This window comes from Columba livia, chromosome 4 (assembly GCF_036013475.1).
Source record: "Columba livia isolate bColLiv1 breed racing homer chromosome 4, bColLiv1.pat.W.v2, whole genome shotgun sequence".
Classification (NCBI taxonomy): domain Eukaryota; kingdom Metazoa; phylum Chordata; class Aves; order Columbiformes; family Columbidae; genus Columba; species Columba livia.
The window spans coordinates 66,105,814-66,126,111 of record NC_088605.1 but is presented as its reverse complement, the minus strand read 5'-3'; the positions used below and the strand labels follow the sequence as shown (position 1 = coordinate 66,126,111).

The 20,298-nt window shown below is 43.3% G+C and overlaps 3 protein-coding genes across 6 annotated transcripts in view; 2 read left to right on the top strand and 1 right to left on the bottom strand.

Moving 5' to 3' along the window:
• Positions 1 to 6,169, top strand: part of FGF2 (fibroblast growth factor 2) — a 34,388-nt gene extending 28,219 nt beyond the window's left edge. The window contains exon 3 of the mRNA XM_065062129.1: positions 995 to 6,169. Coding sequence (XP_064918201.1) covers positions 995 to 1,180 — 186 coding nt within the window. The 3' untranslated portion in view covers positions 1,181 to 6,169. The remainder of the gene's footprint in view (positions 1 to 994) is intronic.
• Positions 1,438 to 15,085, bottom strand: NUDT6 (nudix hydrolase 6). The gene is made up of 5 exons (XM_065062952.1): positions 14,879 to 15,085; positions 14,509 to 14,755; positions 8,889 to 8,944; positions 5,542 to 5,596; positions 1,438 to 2,075 (listed from the first exon to the last, which is right to left on the bottom strand). Exons 1-5 carry the CDS (start codon positions 15,083 to 15,085, stop codon positions 1,687 to 1,689), a joined length of 954 nt encoding a protein of 317 aa, XP_064919024.1. The 3' UTR covers positions 1,438 to 1,686.
• The window catches only part of AFG2A (AFG2 AAA ATPase homolog A), a 225,742-nt gene continuing 220,427 nt past the window's right edge, over positions 14,984 to 20,298 (top strand). For 2 of the 4 annotated variants that reach the window (XM_065062123.1, XM_065062122.1), the window contains exons 1-3: positions 14,984 to 15,522; positions 15,910 to 16,034; positions 17,277 to 17,434. In XM_065062123.1, the coding sequence (XP_064918195.1) occupies positions 15,084 to 15,522; positions 15,910 to 16,034; positions 17,277 to 17,434 (722 nt within the window). In that variant the 5' untranslated portion in view covers positions 14,984 to 15,083. The remainder of the gene's footprint in view (positions 15,523 to 15,909; positions 16,035 to 17,276; positions 17,435 to 20,298) is intronic. The other 2 variants (XM_065062121.1, XM_065062125.1) reach the window with 2 other exon arrangements.

The following is a 20,298-nucleotide window of genomic DNA, read 5'->3' as shown; positions in this document are numbered from 1 at the left end:
AGTAATGCCCTGTAATGGTCTCCCAGCCCCCAAATGAATTCAGCTTTGGGGACCTCTCAGCCAAGAACAGTTTCTACATGTTCAGTAAATCTCAGTGAATTTCTTTTCCATGAACTTATCCAAGAGTGACTTGAATCCATGTAAGTCGGGGAAATGATAACTTCCCATGGTAAGGAGCTGCACAGTTCAATTGTTACCTGTCAAGTGAAGAACCACCTTCTTTTGTAGGTGTGAAGGCACGCTAATCCAGGGGAGGGGGAGCAGGTTTTGAAGACATACTTCCTTAAACAGAGTAATTCCATAGATGTCCTTCTAAACACTAACCAAATATGCTTTATTTCTATGCGGTATAAACCTGTTTGCCAGGTCTCCTCTTTTCTTAAAATTATTTTAGAAGTTTTGGATTTCAAAAAATCCTGAGCAGATGCAGGCTTGCCATTGTTTCACAGGGGTGTAAATACAGATCTGTAGTGGCCTTACCTCACAATTAGAAAAGAATAGGCAAAGGCTGCAGCTGTCCCATACTATTTATCTAATTGCTAAAAGGTTGCTTTGAGGAAGGTGAGGGAAATACTCGCTGTTCTATTACATCCTGCTTTTCTTTTTGGTCAAATTATAACCTAGGATGCCATGGCAAAACTGCTGAGCGTGGAAGTTGAGATCTCCCATCAAGTGCCAAGGCACAGGGTTCTTCACTTAATGGTTTGACTGAATTTCAGATCAGAAAAAGAGTTACGTAGTGAAAGCAACTTAGAATCTGCTTGGTGTGTGTTAAAGACAATAAATGAATCATAGTTAAAAACTCTTCTTCTTGTAGGTGTTTTTAACAATATTGTAATGACCTGTAGCTTTCTTCAAACATGAAACATTTAACGTGAATTCCTTAAAACCAAATGTACTGCTAACTTGGCTTCTTGATAAGTTAGTCCGAGGAATCTGAAGAATTGATTTGTCGCGATGGAATGTCAATAATGCTTTTCTCTTTCCCTTTTAGAAATGTGCAACAGAAGAATGTTTCTTTTTTGAGCGTTTGGAATCTAATAACTACAACACTTACCGATCACGGAAGTACTCTGATTGGTATGTGGCACTGAAAAGAACTGGACAGTACAAACCTGGACCAAAAACTGGACCTGGACAGAAAGCTATCCTTTTTCTTCCCATGTCTGCTAAAAGCTGATCGCCCTGGCAGGTTCCGAGTATATACGCCACACTACACTAGAGAGGTTGAGTTTCCTATTCCTCTCCAAAGTAGCAAAAATACAAGCAGTTATTTGCTGATATTAACTACTTGTGCAGATAAAACATTAAAACATGAATGTTTCATACTGTCTTTATATTGCTCTTTAAACCTATTGTGCCAGTGTGTGTGGAGGTAAAATTACTTGGGAGAAACGTATTTACAGGATCAGTAACACTTCTGTTTCCTGCTAGATATCTATGTAGAGATATTTTATTTACCTTATGTTTGCTTTACAGAGTAAAGGAAAACAAATCTGATGCACACTTACAGGAATATTTACCTTTTGAAATAATTTATATCTCTATAGCATATTAGAGAATAGAGTAAATAATTACTTTCTAATAATTACCTAAAAAAATGTCCATGGATAACTTTCATACGGTCTAAATAATGCTACAATGCTCCTAAATTATTATTATAATGAAATGTGAAATTTATTGCTATCATGTAATATTGTTATAGGACTCGGGCAGCTCCCTGTGGTATAGTTTGTAGAACAGGCCTGTATAAACAGCTGGAAACTGTCTCATGGTTATATCAATCTTATCAAACCCTTCCCGGTACCCGTAAAGCAAGAGTTTAGCGACGTTGCTGGTGATGGGAGTAGCGTGTTTGGTGCGGGCAAGCTCCTGGAGGTCCATCCACTCACACCTCAGACACTCCTGCTGGCAGAAGCTGATGTTGAAGGAGGAGGGCTGCAGGCGACAGATGATGTACATATCCGACTGCCCAAAGGCCCCAGGGTGTTTGTGTTGCTGTCTGATGCTTAGGATGGACTTGAACTCTGACTTGATGCCAGTCTCTTCAAAAACCTCTCGAACTGCTGTGTCTCCTAGGTGAAAAGAGCAATCCTTACAGTCCATGTGATAGCTTAACACTTTAAATCTTTTGATCACAGAAAATTTCTAGTTCAAGGCGTTCTCTGTTCTGCTTCATAACCTTTCCAGAATGTAAGCCTGCTTATTTCACCACAAGGATAAGCTAATTTTTTTGGTCCATGAACAAAACTAATTGCTACGTGGCTTCCTTGTGTATCCTACAAAATTATGAAAGTCAGAAACTTTTGATAATACTGTACAGGGTGTGGCTTTGAAATGGACAATCTGGTGGCTGCCAGCTCCACTGTTCTCTTAATCCAAGAAGGCATCGCACCCACTTTTCAGTCCCTCGAATCTTAGTCCCTGTCTCTCTCCTTGCCTCTGTGCCATTTCAGGGCCAGACCCTGTGCAGCTCAGCACCTGTGTGCTTGTCAGATCACTCATCAAATCGCTTGGCTTCATTGCCCTTTGCCACGAGGTGTTAACAACATGGGTAAAACTGCTGTTTGAAGAACACAGAACACATGCGGCACATGTACATTTTGTGTCCGCCAACCAAAGCGACGTGTTAAATTCCCTGTCACAAAAGGAGCTGTAACTTCAAGGGTCTAGAGAGCCTGTGTCCTGCAATTAAAGCCAGAGTTACCCATCTATCCAGTATTCTTCAACAGCAAAGGTTTTGCTCTTGAATAATAACTTAAAAGAGCTCAAATGAGATTTTTTTGATATTTCACTTATTTCCCCAAATTCTGCAGTTTTCACTGTAGTCCGTTCAAATCCTGTTTTCTTGAGGGTAACTACTGGCAGATAAAACACTAGGTTTCTTACAAATCTAGTGAAACTCGTAGTTGTGTCTTGAGTGGTAAATACATATTGTTTTGCAGTGTTATCTGCTTCAGGTAGTTCACTTTCAGTTAGAAATCAGTGTGTTGGCTTACTTCCAAAAGCAAAAGATATTTTACAAGACCGTGTGGATTTCACCTTCCTCTGGAAGCCTGCGTCTGGACGTGTCAGGGGGGAACAAAACAGACATTTTAGAGGTAGTTTCAAATTTTTGAAAAGAATTTGAGGACAGGCAGTGGCTAGCAATACATGAATAAAATTAGTTATCCAGAAGAGGCCAAACGACTATATATTAATGGATTAATGGCTCTGACCCCGCACATACCTCTGCCTTAGCTCAACTCCCATCTTGCAATGGAACGACCTGTGTAAAGTTTACACCAAGTAAGTAGAGGTCTTTGTGGGCCTGGACACCCGCCAGTGCCTGGTGCCTGCAGAACATTTATGTCTGTGACTTTAGGTTATAGTATTAATTAGTTAGAAGGCTACTGCACATGGGGAAAAAGTACAAGGGGGAAGATACTAATTTACCATTAGTGACCTTGGAGAGATGGCGCTTTAGGCTGCCCAGAGAGGGCCCCGCAGTCCTCTGGTTTAAAAGAGCGGTTGTGAAGCAAACTCCCTGTGGCAAGTGGTTTTATTATTAGACAAGGGGCTGTATTACACAAAAGTGATCAAAGAAGGTAAGCAACTGAGATGGTAAGGAATGCTGAGGCAGGCTACGGTAAGAAAAATGAAATAATTACAGATTTCATTTAAATTTTGCTTCATAAACTGCCTTTTTCTGTTTCCCTTTGATTAAAATGTGTATATATATATATTTAAAGGTATAATGACAAAGTAGAAGAAACACTAGGGCTTGAGTTTCAGAAATATTCAGATACAAAAATGTGTGCACTTTGCTTAATCTGCGTTATGAAACTACTCATATGACTTGTGCAAGTCAGTCTGTACTCATTAAAGTAGGCGGTCATGTATCTTGTCACTTCATATAATCACAGGGTCTTCAAGCATTGTAATTGCAATTTGTAATTGTAATCAGAAATTTCTTCCCTTGAATGACTGAGTTTTTAATGTTTGATGTAAGGATAAAAAAGTAAAACTAAGTTCTGTTATATTTTGTGCTTCACTAATTTCTGTCTTCTTGTAATATTAAGATATGATGCAGAGAATCATAACTTTTGTTATGAGATAGTTCAGTAGTGGCAGGAGGGGAGCTGTAAGAGACTTGTTTCCTCCCATTTCTTTCTCTGTACCTACATCAGGCTCTGGCCATAACCTCGCCCATTATTTGAGGGATGGCCACTGGCTGACTGAGTCACAGGATTTCTCTGGGGAAGCTGTGGCCAGTGCTGGTCGTTCTTTTCCCTTAGTACAAAAATCCCTCTGGTATCTCCTGGCCTAGATCCACGGCCTGCCCTGTGAAATGGGGCCTGGCTAGACAAACAGGGTGTTTGGGAATTTTGGAAAACATTAATCCATTTCACTATGTTACCTGTATGTGCACCGTCAAGCAAATAAGTTTGATTTCTGTCACCGTGTTTGATGAAAAGACTTATTTTTTTTAACTCATGAGTCCTGTTTTAACTACAACTCGACCATATCCCACTAACTAGACAATATCTCCATGTATTGAAATAATGAACTGGAATACAAGCCTTCCACACGTTGTTGTAGGAAGACTGCTAAGGTAATGTAGAGCTATTTCTAAGGTGTGAAACAGATTCGGGAAACCTAGGCTCAGCACCCAGTTTGCCAGAGCTGCCGCTTTGCTCTGGGCAACATCTGAGTCCTGCAATACTTATTGGAAGAGGATATTCATATCCGAATACTGACGTGGGGCTAAATTAACATGAGCGAATTAACCTTTGAAACTAAGACATACCTAATAACTGCAATGTAACTTAAGAATTAACCAGTCTATGGATTGTAATTTTAAGGGGTGAGATACTAGGAGAAGAAAAAGCGCCGTTTCCCATCTGTTCATAAACACCCTTGTTCATTCACCTTTGAACAGAACCACAGCAGTATTCATTGTTGGCTGGGCTACGCTGGGTACAATTGATGGGTTTCCTCAAGTCTGCATTGTTTTTTAACACAGAAGTGCCTTGTGTTTATCGAAGTAGGTGCCCGCAAGACTCGGGCGCTGCACTTGACGCTGGTCCTGTGCCCACCAGCTTAGTCTAAACAAATCAAATGGACAAGGGTGGGAGGAAGCAAGTGTATTTATTTTAGTTTTGTACGTAAAAATGGAGAGTTGGAAAGTTTTGCTCAGTCCATCATTGAGCTCACTGCCCTGGATTCCAGTGAAGCTCAGAGCTGCTTGTTTCAGTGTTATTTGGGTTATACACTGATTACCTTAATCCTCTGTGCTTTCAGCTCATATTACAGCATATCAAACAAGCCTACAAAAAACAAGCTGGCTTCAAGCATTTGTTTAAGAAAAATTGTGGAAAAGGGTAAATGTTACAAATACAAAGCCGCTCTGCCCGCAACATAATGTCACCTCATTACCATTACGGTCATAGGATCATGTCACTTCATCTGTTCACCACTAATTCAAAGCAGTGATTAGTCACAGGAGCGATGTGAGTCTTACAATTCTGTTGACGTCTGACCTGGTATCCGAGGACTTACCAATGTCTTCGCCTGGATTAGACAGCCCTCCTGGAAATTTCCATGCATTTATAGTCTGTATTGAAGGAAAACAACATTAATGAAGCATGCAGTCTGTTTTGTACTCTCTAATATGAAGGAGACAATTAACACGTGACTCTTTTTTTTCCTGTTGAAGTTGCAGTATTTTAATTACTCTCACAAACATCAGTAAGGCTCTAAGTAGGAACTTCTTGCTGATGTGATGGTCACAGATACCTACAGTCTGTACAAAATATTGGAACCAAACATCTACTGATTGAAGAAACAAGCTAAGAGTCAATAGACAACATTGCTGCTAGATAACTAGAGCAGTTGAATATTAAAAAAGCTGCTACAGAATATATAATCTTATATTTAATCACTAATGTATTCCACTTCCATGGTTTTGGCTTTTAATAAATGTATATATATTTAATCTTACAAACAGTTATTATGATTGTAGTACTGTTCTATACTGCACTGGCTTTAAGATGACTTTGTGTGTCTGTAATAACCATTTAGTGTAACCTGTTTGTTTTTATGGACTATGAAAACTGAGGCCTTGTGTGTGATTTATGTAGAGAAACATTTATTGAATTGCAATAAAGTTCAGTACTTAGAACGTGAAGTGCAGACTTGGTGCTGTTGTTGATACTGGTAAAGGAGTCCCAGTTCCTACACCTCTTGCAAAGGCACAAAGATTTGTACGCTTTGTATCTGTGTACTTGTTATTTCTTGCCTTATTGAAAGTTTATGTAGGAAGAAGTTAACCTTCAAACAGGAATTCACGCTGTAAAAATGTACTCTCTGGCACATGGAGCATAGAGAGGGAAGCTGTACGCTTTCCAGTGATTTGAAACCCCACCAACTACATTGGAAAATGTTTTTTTCTGGGCATGCTTAAAGGGCTTGGATAGAAATTTAATAGATTAAAAATAGTGCAGATGGAAAATACATGTATTTATCCATTGGCTTTCAGATTTGCTTTCAGTTCCTGGAAGTCTTTCTTTGTGTGCTGTGGAATTGTCCTTTCATGATTAAATCGAAACGGCTCTTAAAATTCCACTAGCTGCTTAATTATTTTTAAGCTTTCAGAACATAATTTCTATTAAAAGTCACTGTTTCAGGGAAATTGTTCATTTTGGGGGGGGAATGAGAAGGGAAAGGAGTGCTGGAACTGACATTGGGAAACAACTGTCTGAGCCAGTTGCTTGCACTGAGATCTTTTATTTGCTCACTGCACAAGAAATGGATGGGTGTTCATACACTTAGCTTTTATGCTTAATTTATCCACTCCATAAGAAAGCTGTAAAAGGGGGAATACAGAAACAATCACTTTTTTCCTTTTACTTTCCTTGCTCACCATGCCAAGTGTCAGCTTTGTTCTGGAAAGATAACCTGAAATAGTTGACCTGGAATATACCCATCCCGCTTTTCAGAATGAACTGGAGGGAGAAGGGGCACCAGGCTGGCCCTCTCCTGCTTTGGGGCCAGCAGCCAAGGAGGTCGTGTCTGGTGAGTATGGAATTGCACCTAGAACCGGAATAGAGCAGCTGATGCCTCTGTCAAACTGGATAGAGATATCTGCACTTAAAATGGTGCGGATGAGCCTGAACAGAACCACAGCGTTGAGTGAAACCTGAAGCCTCCTGGGCCTAGTTAAGAAACTACTGTTTCCTTCTACATATGCAGAATGTGCGGTTTCCAGTTTTACTCTGCAGACTGTTAAAAATATTTACTAAAAGGTAAGCACGCAGTTTTGTAATTTGTGTGCATAAAAGGAACAATGAAAGTAGCATTTGTGAAGTTTCCTCTGTGCTGTTCTGTTCCTGGAGAGTCTTTAGAACTGGAACCTCTTCTGGAGCCTATAGCTTGCATGCTGGATTTTTGCTTTAATTAGTAATTACTGAATGTAAGCCGGATGGTCCTGCTATAGAGAAGACCTTGGAGAATTTCACTTTACAGTAAGTAAAAATATAAAATTGCTTACAGGAAGCGAGAACAGGGTGTTTTTCTTCTTCTGAACTCATGTTAGAAATTGAGCCTGTTGTATGACTGAACCTGCCTATGAAAGCATCCTTCATGGATGTTCATTAGCTGTGTTGTAGTTACCGATGAACTTCAGTGATGGTTAGTCTGGGTCCTGACAATGAATCTCTTAGTAGCTGTTCCAGGAGAGACAGAAAAATGTAGCCACTGAGATTCTGGCTTGGTTTTAAATATATAAAATGAAAATCATGCAAACATAAGTTACTGTATATAAAATCTGATTGTTTCCATGGTAAAACTGCAGTTAATCTCACTACAGACACTTTTATTAAATTTGCAAATGAAAGCATAACAGAAGCTAAGTATATTTGAAATGGAACAGCATAGGCAACTGCTGATGAGCTGGTTTATTATGGGTATTTCTGGATCCTCCAATGAAAATGCCAGTCATCCAGAAGAAGATACCCAGGGAAGCTGGCAATATCCCTCTTGAGATATATGACTGGAGTGTATGTGCTGCAGTTATTTTTAATGTCTCCCATCTGAAATACTTTATTACATTTTTAGAGGCTCTTTTAAAAGCAGAAAAGGCAGGGCTGCTGGGAAGTGCTTTTGTATTTTAGACTGTCTTATGCTAAGCAGTACTGTATGTTTAGGTTGTTATTTTACCTTGTGTTTTTTACTGGGATGATGACATTTCTGCCCTTGCTGTATTAAAACCTCGGTTATCCTGACAGAGGCTGGAAGGCACTACCCATGATGGATGCTCGGTTACCTCAAGCCACATCACACGACCCACCATCGCCACGCTAACACTCTCTGGTTTGGCTTGCTTAGTATTAGTAGTAAGGTCACTTAAGCTTGTGAGAAATTAATGATCTTTACACCTGCTTTACAAAGGTGGTCTCCAGGTCATGGCAAACCATGTTGTTGCTTATTTAAAGCCACAAATATGGCTGAAATTTTTGAAACCACAATCAGAATCCTTCTCCCAAAAGCTGCTGTGAGCCGTGAGGATTTTCCAGAGGTCTGTGTGGATCCAAACACAAGATCAGGGGCTCCTGGGTCAGTTACAGGAGAAAAGGGAAAACTCAAAGCAGAACGGATACTTAATTCTGCTGATTCAATCACCAGTTATAATTAACAACAAAGCTTTTGATCTTTGCATTCTATATTATTTTTTTTCTTCAAATGCAAGACAGCAATCTGTTGATAGATGGCTGCCAAGACATTACTGAAAGGAAGTAACTTTATCACAATTTTGGGCTGGAATGAAAATACAAATATCTTTGTTTTCTACTACAGAGTAGGCTTATCTAAATGAACTTCTCTGTTTTGTAATGCTGTAACAAACTTACCCTGTTTCTGTCTTGTACGACCAACACCTTTCCAGTGCTTTCATCTAAAACAGCACCTAGTAGACAGACAATATTGAAAAAGATTAAGTGTTAGATGACCGCATTAAATCTTAACAATGGAAAGTTAACATGTTTTGATAAAGAATGACAAACCCGTGCTGACACTCAGTTTGTAGTTAGGAAGAATTGTCTGGATGAACTGCAGAAAGTGCTTTTGTCGGTGGAAAACTACTATGTAATAAAATATGAAAAATGGTTAAGAATCCTGTATAAAAATTCAAAGCTAGCAGTACCAAGATTAATACCTCCCACATTTAAGTTCCAGATTAGACAAGAAATTAAAAGAATAATTGACTTGCGTTATTATCAGAAGTAAAGAATGCAAGATCAAGATCCAAAGAATGCAGCAAAGCTGTGTGCTTCAGCAGACGCGTCTGTGATCTTGCTCAAAACACAGAAATGTTGCCAGTGACTCTGGCTGAGTAGCCACAATGGGCAAGAACCTTTCTCCAGTGAAATTAATGACAAACTCCCTGCCTGCTGTAGTGAAAATCTGAGTGTTTTCTGTTAATAACATACAAGGTTTAGGGCTCAATGGACTGACTGTACTAATAATGTTCAACTGGCTGACTATCTATAAACTCATACTGTGCTACCCAGCTAACAACTCATGACAGGAACTGCAGAGTAACCTGAGTTAAATTGTGAGCAATTCAAAAGCATTGCTTCCACATGGAAAAGGGACACTTCCACCTGAGTAAAAAGCATGTTTCAGGATGTATGATTGAAAAGTTCAGCTTTTCTTTGTGTCCTCAAGCTCAGCCCATGACTCTCTCCCATGGACTGCACGTTTTCCTACTTTTGAAACCCAAGTGCTTTCATGTTTAATCATTATGTCACACTCATTGGTCATAGTTTAAAAATGTGTTCTCTTTACAACAGGCATTTTCTAAGATTTTCAAGTTGTGCACTGTGGTGAGCAGAATGAGTACAGTGGTGCAACTTACCAGGCTCTTTTCCACATCAGTCATGCATGGGTTTTAAATTAGTAGTTAATGATAAAAAAATGCTTATATCATTTTACAGCAGGAGGAAGAGTATATGGACAGATCTGTGATGATATACACATTGAAAATGCTACGGGGAAGTATTTCCACAGAAGGGAATTATTAAGGAATGAGAGTCCAGCTCAAAACATCCTCTGTTTTTTAATAATACACGGCAGACTTACGTGTAGGAGGAATATTTAAAAGATGAAATACCAGTCTTCCTTCAAGATACGTGAAAGGACGTGCTTTAAGAGGGTAGTCACACATCTGCCTCCCTGTGGCTTGTGACTTTACAATTTCATTCCTCCTGTAACTACTTAGCAGTGTCCATGTTCAAGTACTCCAACGATGAAAGGAAGGAACAAAAGGAAAGCAAGAGCAAGTTCGATTCCTGCTGTGATTACAGGGGTTATTTTCTAGAAAAGCCATTCTTCAGCCAAGTGGCTTGCTGAGACCAAGGAGGACTTCTGAAGAATGGAAACTGCAATTTGAATCAAACAGAAAGAATGTGTTCTCTCCTCTGTTCCTCCAGAAATCAATGCCTGTGAATTTTTGGCAGTGAAATTCCCTGTGAGATGTCCAGAATCTTTGCTAGGTGGTACCTAAATCCTAAGCAAGAAGAAAAAAGCACTAATGGGATTTGCTGTCTGGTCCCATTTTCCCAAGTGTAACTCAGGAGCCCCACTGCTGAGGCTTGCTGGGCCACACCTGGTTACTATCAGTGAGATGGGAGTTTGGTTGCAGGCTCTGACTGTGGTTTTTAAAGCTCTCACTCCTGCTACAAATGTGGTACCTGGAGCTGTAAATCATCCAGTGCCAGGATGACTTTCTGGAAAGGTTTACACTTGCAGCCTAACCAAATAATTGCTATTACAACATTGCTTTGTTTTGAATGTTCTCTTTTGGGAAATAGCTAAGAAAATTAATAAAAAAAAAATCCCTCAGACAACTCCAAACAATGAGTAATGGAGGGGAAAAATATCTTCCCTCTACCTGTTTTATTTATGACTGATACAAGATGTATGAGAGGATATTCAGGGCTGAGAAGCACTTGTCATTCATGTAGTGAGTGCACATGACAGCCTCCATTGTAGACACCAGCAGGCAGGAACAGATACTGCTTTGTAAAACTGCTTTTTGGAACTGCTGTGCCCTGGGCCGCCATAACCTGTCAAACTCCATCTTCCTGCGCAGTTTGACGTTTATGCAGCTGCTCGTTTTACACAGTTCTGTAAGTAACACGACTGGCCAAGGCTGGTGATCACGGGTGTGTATGGAGACCCCTCTCTCTTTCACTCCAGTGACTTTGTTTCAGCAACTAGATTAGGAAGCAATGAAAATAACAGCCACACTGCAAGGATTATGCTGCACAGGAGGTGGAAGAGGATGACTTTTACTTTTCTTCATCTCATTTTACTTTCCTTCCTCAACTTGTCTTCCCACGCCATTGTTATGTGGCATATTTACAAATCCGTCACTTTCTGGCTGGCAGACCACTTCCTCCTAAGAGCCGAGAATTTTGGAAATGCTTTTCAAAAACATTTTAATCATTTTACACACCAGAAGCTTTTTTTGGACCTTTACATATTTGGAAAGTCCTGCCGCCTACAAACGGATGCAGTAAGTCAGCTGGAAGATACATCACATATTCCACTACTTCTAAACAATGATGGCCAAGCCCAATGAGTAACGTTTGCTACTCTCTGCTTGGCGACTCTGATCCAGCCTGGCAAAGGATGCCCTGACCTCGCTTATTCACACCTTTGTCATCGCTCGGCTGGGTGATGCCAAACCCTGTGGGAAACTCCAGACAGCCACAACCCAGCTGCCGGGCTACCTGGCAATGCCGGCTGGCTACCTGCCGCCTGCTCCCTGTGCTGCCCTCCTGCGGGCCAGCAAACCATGCTTAGCGGCTTTGCTCTTTATTTTCAGGATGCTCAAGGGACTAAGTACTGTAATTAACCAACTGGCTTTGACATGAACACTCTCATCAGCAAATTTGCTCCTCTTTACTGCAGAAACTTTCTAAAATACACTTTTTTTTTGGTGCAGGAAATAAAAACACCACGGGTTGGAGATATACACACAATGTAAATGTACGTAGCTAGATAATATTTCAATAAAATTAGAATAAAGCCCTTCCCCTACCCAGGCTCTCCCTCCTGAAGTAGAAAGATAATGGAATAAACGTATACAAGGTGGTATCTACACTGCTTAATATATTCTCTGAATGCGTCCAAGTTCCACCAAGAGTGAGTGGAACAGAGAAAGGAAAAAATTGCAGTCATTAAGTCACACACAGAAATTTGTTTCACCTGCCCAAACGCCTTCCTTAAGTCTTTCCCTCTACTAAAGAAACTCTATTCATGAATAAAAATGTACAGGTTTGAAAACTGGTAGCAAAGGACATATACATAACATGTTGTGCAATTTTTAAATCTGTGCAATAAATCATAAAATCCATATAACCCATGTATGAAACTCTTTTTCTTTCCTCAAAGGTTTGCAGTGTGCAAAGTGTTTATCTCAAAGCACATCAGCAGATTATGCTTTGAAAGTGCGTTTTTCATATTTTCAAATGTTTATTTGAAACAATTTTCAAAGTTATGATTTTTCCTATATTACATTCTTCCTGATAACCATCAGGGTCACAACACATCCATCACATGATTTTATTTGAAACAGCACTTTCAGCTATGCAAAACCTACTTCAGAAAAATCCCCTTTCAGTTAGTCATGTTTTCTCAAACATGCAAGTTTTACCCATAAGGAGTAACAGGGTGCTTTCGGTAGGAGAACGCACTATCTTGCTCGAGTTTAATGCCACATATTTTAACAGTGAGGTTTTCGAACCTCGGGAAAACATGCTCTAACATGTCCATTGAAGCGATCCAAGCCTCTCTGCAGCTTGCACGCTGCCCTCTGCTGGCTTTGTGACACGAACTCCCACTGCCGATGGCAGCAGTAGCGCTTTTTTGTATTTGAAGGCTTTACTTTTCCAAAGTTTCCTTTCACCTGACCTCTTGCTACACAGAATAACCCAGCTCTTATGACTCCAATCTAGCCAGATTTCTCAAAGGGCTACTTAGGAGTCTTAAAGCCACCTGGTGGAGAATTAATGCCCCACACAGCCTTTGCAAGCCACAAAGAAGCAAGTCAAGCTCCTAACAGCAGAGATCCACGGTCCCTCTGCTGTGACTGTTACAGCCTTTACCAGCACGCAAGGGGTCCAAACCATCACTGAGTAACGGGAAAGATAGCTGCATATCTGTGGAAGGCTGCTGAGAGGGGGCAAAAACATTCACATTTGGTGAATCTGAGTGTATTTTTGGCTCAGTTCCCTGTACTGTGCTGTATAAAATAAATGGGAAATTGTCTTATCTAGTTCCTTGGGAATTTCCTCAGATTTCAGAGCAACTCCTTTCCAGCTGTGGTTGTGGGAGGTCTAGATGGGTAAGAGTATGGTGTCCAGATGTTTGTTTGTAAAATATGTTTGGGTTGCAGATTTCCAGGCACAGCCAAAAGCAGGTTTGGACCCTTGTCATTTGGGCTAAAAGTTGAGCTGGCTCCTGAACAATCCCCCTTGCTCCAAGTTTGCCCCATTTACAGACCTTACCCTGACCATAGTTTAAGCAGATGCATGTATTTTAAGCATCTACAATAAGGACAGGAAGCAAAGAAGTGTTTGGTTTTTTTTTTTCTGAGTTGTTTGTAGTTACTTTTTTATTTTTAAAATTGAACCACTTGAACCTTGAAATCCTACCCCTCCCACCTGCAAACTGAAAGCCAAGAGATGTTTCTCAAAAAGATCACAGAATCACGGAATGTCAGGGATTAGAAGGGACCTCAAAAGCTCATCCAGTCCAATCCCCCCATGGAGCAGGAACACCCAGATGAGGTTACACAGGAAGGTGTCCAGGCGGGTTTTGAATGTCTCCAGAGAAGGAGACTCCACAACCCCCTGGGCAGCCTGTTCCAGTGTCTGTCACCCTCACGGAGAAGAAGTTTCTTCTCAAATTTAAGTGGAACCTCTTGTGTTCCAGTTTGAACCCATTGCCCCTTGTCCTATCATTGGTTGTGACCAAGAAGAGCCTGGCTCCATCCTTGTGACACTCACCCTTTACATATTTATAAACATTAATGAGGTCACCCCTCAGTCTCCTCCAAGCTAAAGAGCCCCAGCTCCCTCAGCCTTTCCTCCTAAGGGAGATGTTCCACTCCCTTCATCATCTTTGTTGCCCTGCGCTGGATGCTTAATGATGCTAGATGATTAATAACAATATCCATGAGTTAAACTCTAATGCTTTGGGACCACATTTTCTTCTCCCTGAGCTGTTGTCAACCATTTTCTCAAACTGGAGTAATTTGAGAAACTTCTCTATCGGCCTGTTTAGCAACACGCGCGGCTGCACAGGTGCATCCGTGATGCTTCACTTTGAGAAGTTCCCCAAACAGCGAGCAGGTTTCCACACACTGCCTGGGCAGAGGTGCAGTCCGTTCCCTGCCGAACCTGCTCCTAAGCGTTTAAAAGCCATTTCTTGGACGCAACCACTCTTTATTTTGTAACTAACCTGCGACTCCCAGCTGGTGGGTGGCGAACCCCGGCAGCCGGCTGGGCCCTTCTCCCAGCCACAGCGTCAAGGTGGACGATCCCGGCTCCGCGTGGTGGAAGGCGAAGCCCTGCGCGGCGGCCGCCGCCGCCAGCCCGCTCTGCAGGATGGGGACACGCAGCCACACGGCGACGCGGCCTTCGTGCCGCCAGCGGGCCAGCGCCTCTGCCCAGAGCAAGGCAGGGTCACCCGTGGGGACACCGGCCCACTAGGACCCTCTGGGTGCCCCTCGCCCTTTCTCCTTCTGCTTTTAAACCCTGTTGTGCACAAGCACTGGGATCTATGCCTGAAAATCCGTATTTTTACCTCATTTACCACAGGGCCAAGTGACCATCGGTGTGAGATATGACTGGGGGGGTGGGGGGGTGCGGCCAGCTCGGCATTTCAGGCGGCTGGGTTGGGTGTTCACACAGGGACAGGTGGCTCTTATGTGACAATGTGACGGGAGGGAACGTCCCTCCGCCGCCAGCCCGCGGTTGTGGGGAGGGCAGCGACCGCCGCGCCGTCCAGCTGAGGCGGCCGAGGGCCGGTCACTCATGGGCCCAGGCGCCCCGGGAACCCCCACCCGGCCCACCCTGCGGCCCCGGGGACCCGGCACTTGCCCCGCAGCCACCGCCCGAAGGCGGCCCGCTCCACGCGGAGGGGACGGCGCAGCTCGGCCAGGTCCACGCTCACCCCCCCGAACCTGTCCGGCCGCGCCCGCAGCCCCGACAGAGCCGCCCAGCCCCGCGCCCGCCACAGCCGGACCATGGCCGCGCAGCCCAGCAGCGGGGGGAACCGGCCGCCAGCGGGGCGGTGCCGGCCTCTGCCCCGGAAGCTCTCAGCAGCGGCCGGCGGGCAGCATGTCTGCCGGCTCCAGGAGGAAGAGCAAGGGGCGTGCGGCCCCGGGCGGCGGCGGCAGCGGCGGCTCCCCGCGGGCTCGCCCCGCCGAGGGCGGGCCACTGGTGCTGGGCGTCGTCGACGCCGTGGAGGCAGGTACGGGGGCGCGGGCGGCGGCTCACGCCGGGCGGAGGGCGGCTGGGTTAAAAATGAGTCTGGGCAGAGCCGGGTGGGTTCCCGCTTCCCCGGCCCCTCAGGGACCGGGTGCGTGGCGTCTCTCAGGCCAGGCCGGCTGAGACACCGTGACATTTGTTTTTTATGGCCGTGTGGGAGAGTAACGGCCGCCGCGGGAGGTACCGCCGGGGACTGGAACCGTGCGGAACAGCCAGCGAGCAGCAGCGTGTGCCGGGGCCGTGCCCGGGCCGGGCTGGGAGGGTCCGGCCGGTTGTGCTGACTGGGGAGTGCGGGAAACACTGGTCTCCTCTGACACGTGGAGAAAAAAAAAACCGATTATGTATTTTTTGTTTCTTCTGAAACCGTTAGGAGATGACAAGGTCCCCAGGATGCTGCGCAGGGCCCTGGCGCAGCTGTCGCTGAGCAGCATGAAGTCCGCAGGCGCCTGCATCGGCCGCCCGGTGCTGCTGGGCGCCGCGGGCGGGCGGCAGGAGGTGAGACCCGGTCCTGCCCTGCCCGCGCTCTTCTGCGCTTCCCCTGTGCTCCTGGTGGGCTCGACAGGCAGCGGGATGCAGTGTGCATCGGGGAAGACTGCCAGTGTGCTCTTCTGTGTTTGCTGTACGGTAGTTAGGAATTTATTTTCAGAACTGGACCATGAGGCAGCACTGTGCCCTTGTGGCCAGGAAGGCCAATGGTACCTGGGGTGTATGAGAAGGGGGGTGGTCAGTAGGTCAGAGAGGTTCTCCTTCCCCTCTACTCCGCCCTGGTGAGACCACACCTGGAATATTGTGTCCAGTTCTGGGCCCCTCAGTTCAAGAAGGACAGGGAACTGCTGGAGAGGGTCCAGCGTAGGGCAACCAAGATGATGAAGGGAGTGGAGCATCTCCCTTATGAAGAAAGGCTGAGGGAGCTGGGGCTCTTTAGTTTGGAGAGGAGGAGACTAAGGGGGGACCTTATTAATGTTTATAAATATATAAAGGGTGAGTGCCATGAGGATGGAGCCAGGCTCTTCTCGGTGACAAACAATGATAGGACAAGGGGTAATGGGATCAAGCTGGAACACAAGAGGTTCCGCTTAAATTTGAGAAGAAACTTCTTCTCAGTGAGGGTGACAGACTCTGGAACAGGCTGCCCAGGGGGGTTGTGGAGTCTCCTTCTCTGGAGACATTCAAAACCCGCCTGGACACCTTCCTGTGTAACCTCATCTGGGTGTTCCTGCTCCGGCAGGGGGATTGGACTGGATGATCTTTCGAGGTCCCTTCCAATCCCTGACATTCTGTGATTCTATGAACTGGAAAAAAAATCCATGCTGCTCATCTTTTTCAATTAATTTAGAAGTTGTGTGTGAACATGGGTTATATATTGTATATTATATATGCACACGTGTATTTTATTTTCAAAGAAAGAGTGTAGCCCTTTACTCTTCTTTCTTCATTGTTCTATAGCATTTCCTAGTCAGCAGAGCATATGCTTTTGTGTCACCTGCAGAATGTGTAGAATTTTATTATCTCCTTTGTAGGCAAAATGCAACCTCTTATTTCTTGAAAAGTGGCTTGGACCCTATCTTAGGAACTCAGTGCTACTTGTATCTTGCACTGTGGCACCCAATCCTTCTTTCCCTGTGCCCATGTTTTTCATAACAAAACCTGGATTACTTTAACTGGAAGACTGTGAATGGGGCGGGGGAGGGATGGGAAACCTCAGCTAACGTTTGTTTGCTTTGAAACTCTGCCTAGGTCTGTACGGCTTGGCCCACCACAGGCTTTCCAGGTGGGAAAGTTGGGCTGAGTGAAACCACGCAGAAGAACCTGAAAGTAAATCCCGGCGATGCTGTCACTGTGCAGCCTGTGACCGGTGCAGTCATCCAGGCAGAGGAGGTTGATGTAAAGCTGAGGTATGGCACTTGTTATAACCCAGTGACATACCATGAGGTGTCTGCTTTGTGCTGCAGCCTTGTGCCTCTTAGAAGATGCCATTTTTCTCTCTTGCTTTGATTGAATTAGTCCCCACACAAAGTAAAACGTGTGCAGGTGTTTGTAGGATTAAGAGTGAAGTTCAGTGGCTGATTGCTGCTGAGTGCTGCCTCCTGTGTGGGCAGCAGAGTGGCTCAGCTGTTGTGCAAAAATCTTAACTGAGAGGTGGTGCTGGTGTGGGGAATATAATGCCACTAAGCCCATTAGTCTTAAGAGGTTCTTTCATATTCTTGTAAAGGATGAGGATGATCACTCCCGATAGAGTTGATGTCAGGTTAGAAGGAGCCTGTGTTGCTCCTCATGTCATTAGGAAATATACTGCAAACTGCCATCTGAGCAGCTCTTGTTGAAATTCCTGTCGTGGTTGAGAGAACCGACTGGCTCACAGTTTGCGGAGAGCTAAGTGATTTTTTTTAACCACTTCCCTTCAGACCTTCGCCTTTGTATACGTGTAGGTTTGTGCTCCACCTTTTATTTACTGGAATATATTTTAGGATTGGAAATTCTGAAACGTGTTTTTGGTTTTTACTTGAAATTCACCCAAAAGGGAGCACATGTGCAAATCAAAGCTCTCCTGAAAAATTAGCAGTTTACCGATCTGATTAATGAGTTGCTGTATTTGTCATTCTCGTAACGTTCCACAGAGTCAGCATTTGGGTTGATGCAGCATCTGATTATGGTTATTTCCTAAATAAATTTATTTTACAGTTACTTTGGAAAGTGTCCCAACACTTTAATTTCTATCGATTACCTTCACTTCCCTGTCAAATCTCTGTTTTCAAACCTGGCGTTGTCATTGTCCATTTTAAGGGGGAGATGCTCTGTTCCAGCATACCGGCTCTCAGAAACGGTGGTGAGGCAATCTTGCTTTTTGTCAGTAATATCATCAGTTTAGCTTCAATGATAGTTTTACTGGTTGACTTGGCTGCACATTGTGTGCTGACTTCTGGTGTCAGCCTGCTGTGCCCTCTCTGCCACTTTTCTCACTAGAAAATGATAAATTAAGGTATCTTTACAGTTTTTTGCTATGGCTAATTTAATTCTATAGGAAGTTCTATTATTGTTACATACCTCTTGGTTGTATCAGTGGTTGAAAACACTCATTTCGTTAAAAAGCAATGCCACATTAAGTAATTAAGCCTAATCTATTTATATTTTCCCATGCTAATACGCAGTGTGTTCTTTCTTTAAAGCTGTGACTTTCACTGAAATATAAAGCTAAGGATGAGGTCAGAGGAATTGTTTGTAGCTTCTGGTTTTTATGGTTACTGTAATATTTTTTGGGAACTGTTCCACAGTCAGAGGTTTTCTATCTCAGCCAGTCAAGAGTCAGGCTCCGAGGATTGTTGTACGTATGTACCACCGGATTCCAAGTCATATAAGTGACTGTTTTTTCTAGAATTACTCTAGGAGAGAAAACATGACAACAGTAACTGGTCTGTTTCAAGCTTGCTAATTGACCACAAACTATAGTGCCATCCTATTCTGTAAGAATATAAATTATTAAAAAATAAACACAAATCCCATTATTCTAGTACTGCTTAGTTTCCTAGATACTTTACAGGTGTAGTTCATTCTCTGCAAATTAATAGCTCTGTGGTGTTGCTTGCATGCATAATTTAGCTTTTTCTTCCAGTTAAAAAATCAACCCCAACCTCAGACCCCAGCAACATAATTGAGTGTGTGTTTACTTGTCAGGAGCAGCTATGGTTTTTGAGAGGTCTCCTCTAACTTAGCTCAATACCGCAAGTTGCTTTCTTGATCGGTAGAATGGAGAAATGGGTTTTTATTTCTAGGTTTAGAGCTCCCCCTGTTGATCATACCTTCATTTGCAACAGCCATAACTGCTTTAAATGCCTTTGGTGCTGCTGCTGTTCAGGTCTCAGTGTAATTAATGCTTTTCATCATACAGGTCGAAGGGCTTACAAATGCCATGGACATTTATGTGCAAAACAGATGTAGAAAAACCTTTATTTTATTGTGAAAACAGAAGGGCTGATCTGTGAGGCTCATACAGATTGGCTGAGCAGGGTAAATACTGAATTTTAAAAAGTGGTTGGATGGACTTTAACAAAAGGTAGAGCCGCAGCTGAAACAGGAAAAAGATTATATGGATCAAGTGTCACTGAAAAATGATTGAATTGCTACATCGTTGTACTTTGCAGTGTGTCTGAGGAGCAGGGAGAGTTAATGATGTCTGTGCTCTCAGCCAGTTGTAAATGTGATGTAAAATGTTTTAATATGAAAGACATTCACATGAGACACCTATTACCTGTCATTTGCTCTGGGCTAAGAGCACACGTGTTCAGTCGTGTGTTAAATCCCAGCGATCAGTGTTTGAGAAAACACCGTGGGCCTGGCCGGGGCTGCTGGGGGCGGTGGCTCAAGCCTGGTCTGTTCCATCACTTAAACTTGGTTTAATGAAAGACTACATCGTGAGGAAAAGTCGTACTGTTTTGCTAGTGGATGTGCAGTACTTCAGACATGCACAGTTTTGCAAGCACTCAAGGCACCAGTTTAATCTATAAGATATGTGTGTTTATATGTGTGTTTGCAGGGCTGAAACAGACCTTATCTGTAATCTTTTCATTTCAGTGAACGCAGCAATGAGCATTCTGCATGCTGAGATGAGAAGCATGCATTGCATATTTGTAATCTTAAGAAATGATAAATATAATTATGTTACTATTACATTATTTTGTATGGAAAACTACATCAAAATTAATACGTACACTTCTTCTGTTACTATGTGTCTAACATCTTCAGAATTAAGATTATATAATCT

Excerpts from the sequence above, each read along its gene's own strand:
- NUDT6 (XM_065062952.1), bottom strand. The coding sequence starts at position 15,085 with ATGAGTGACCGGCCCTCGGCCGCCTCAGCTGGACGGCGCGGCGGTCGC. Across the intron at positions 14,756-14,878 it reads AGTCATATCTCACACCGATG|TGGGCCGGTGTCCCCACGGG; the intron begins GTCACTTGGCCC and ends AGAGGGTCCTAG. Across the intron at positions 8,945-14,508 it reads CCACCAGCTGGGAGTCGCAG|GTGCTGTTTTAGATGAAAGC; the intron begins GTTAGTTACAAA and ends TCTGTCTACTAG.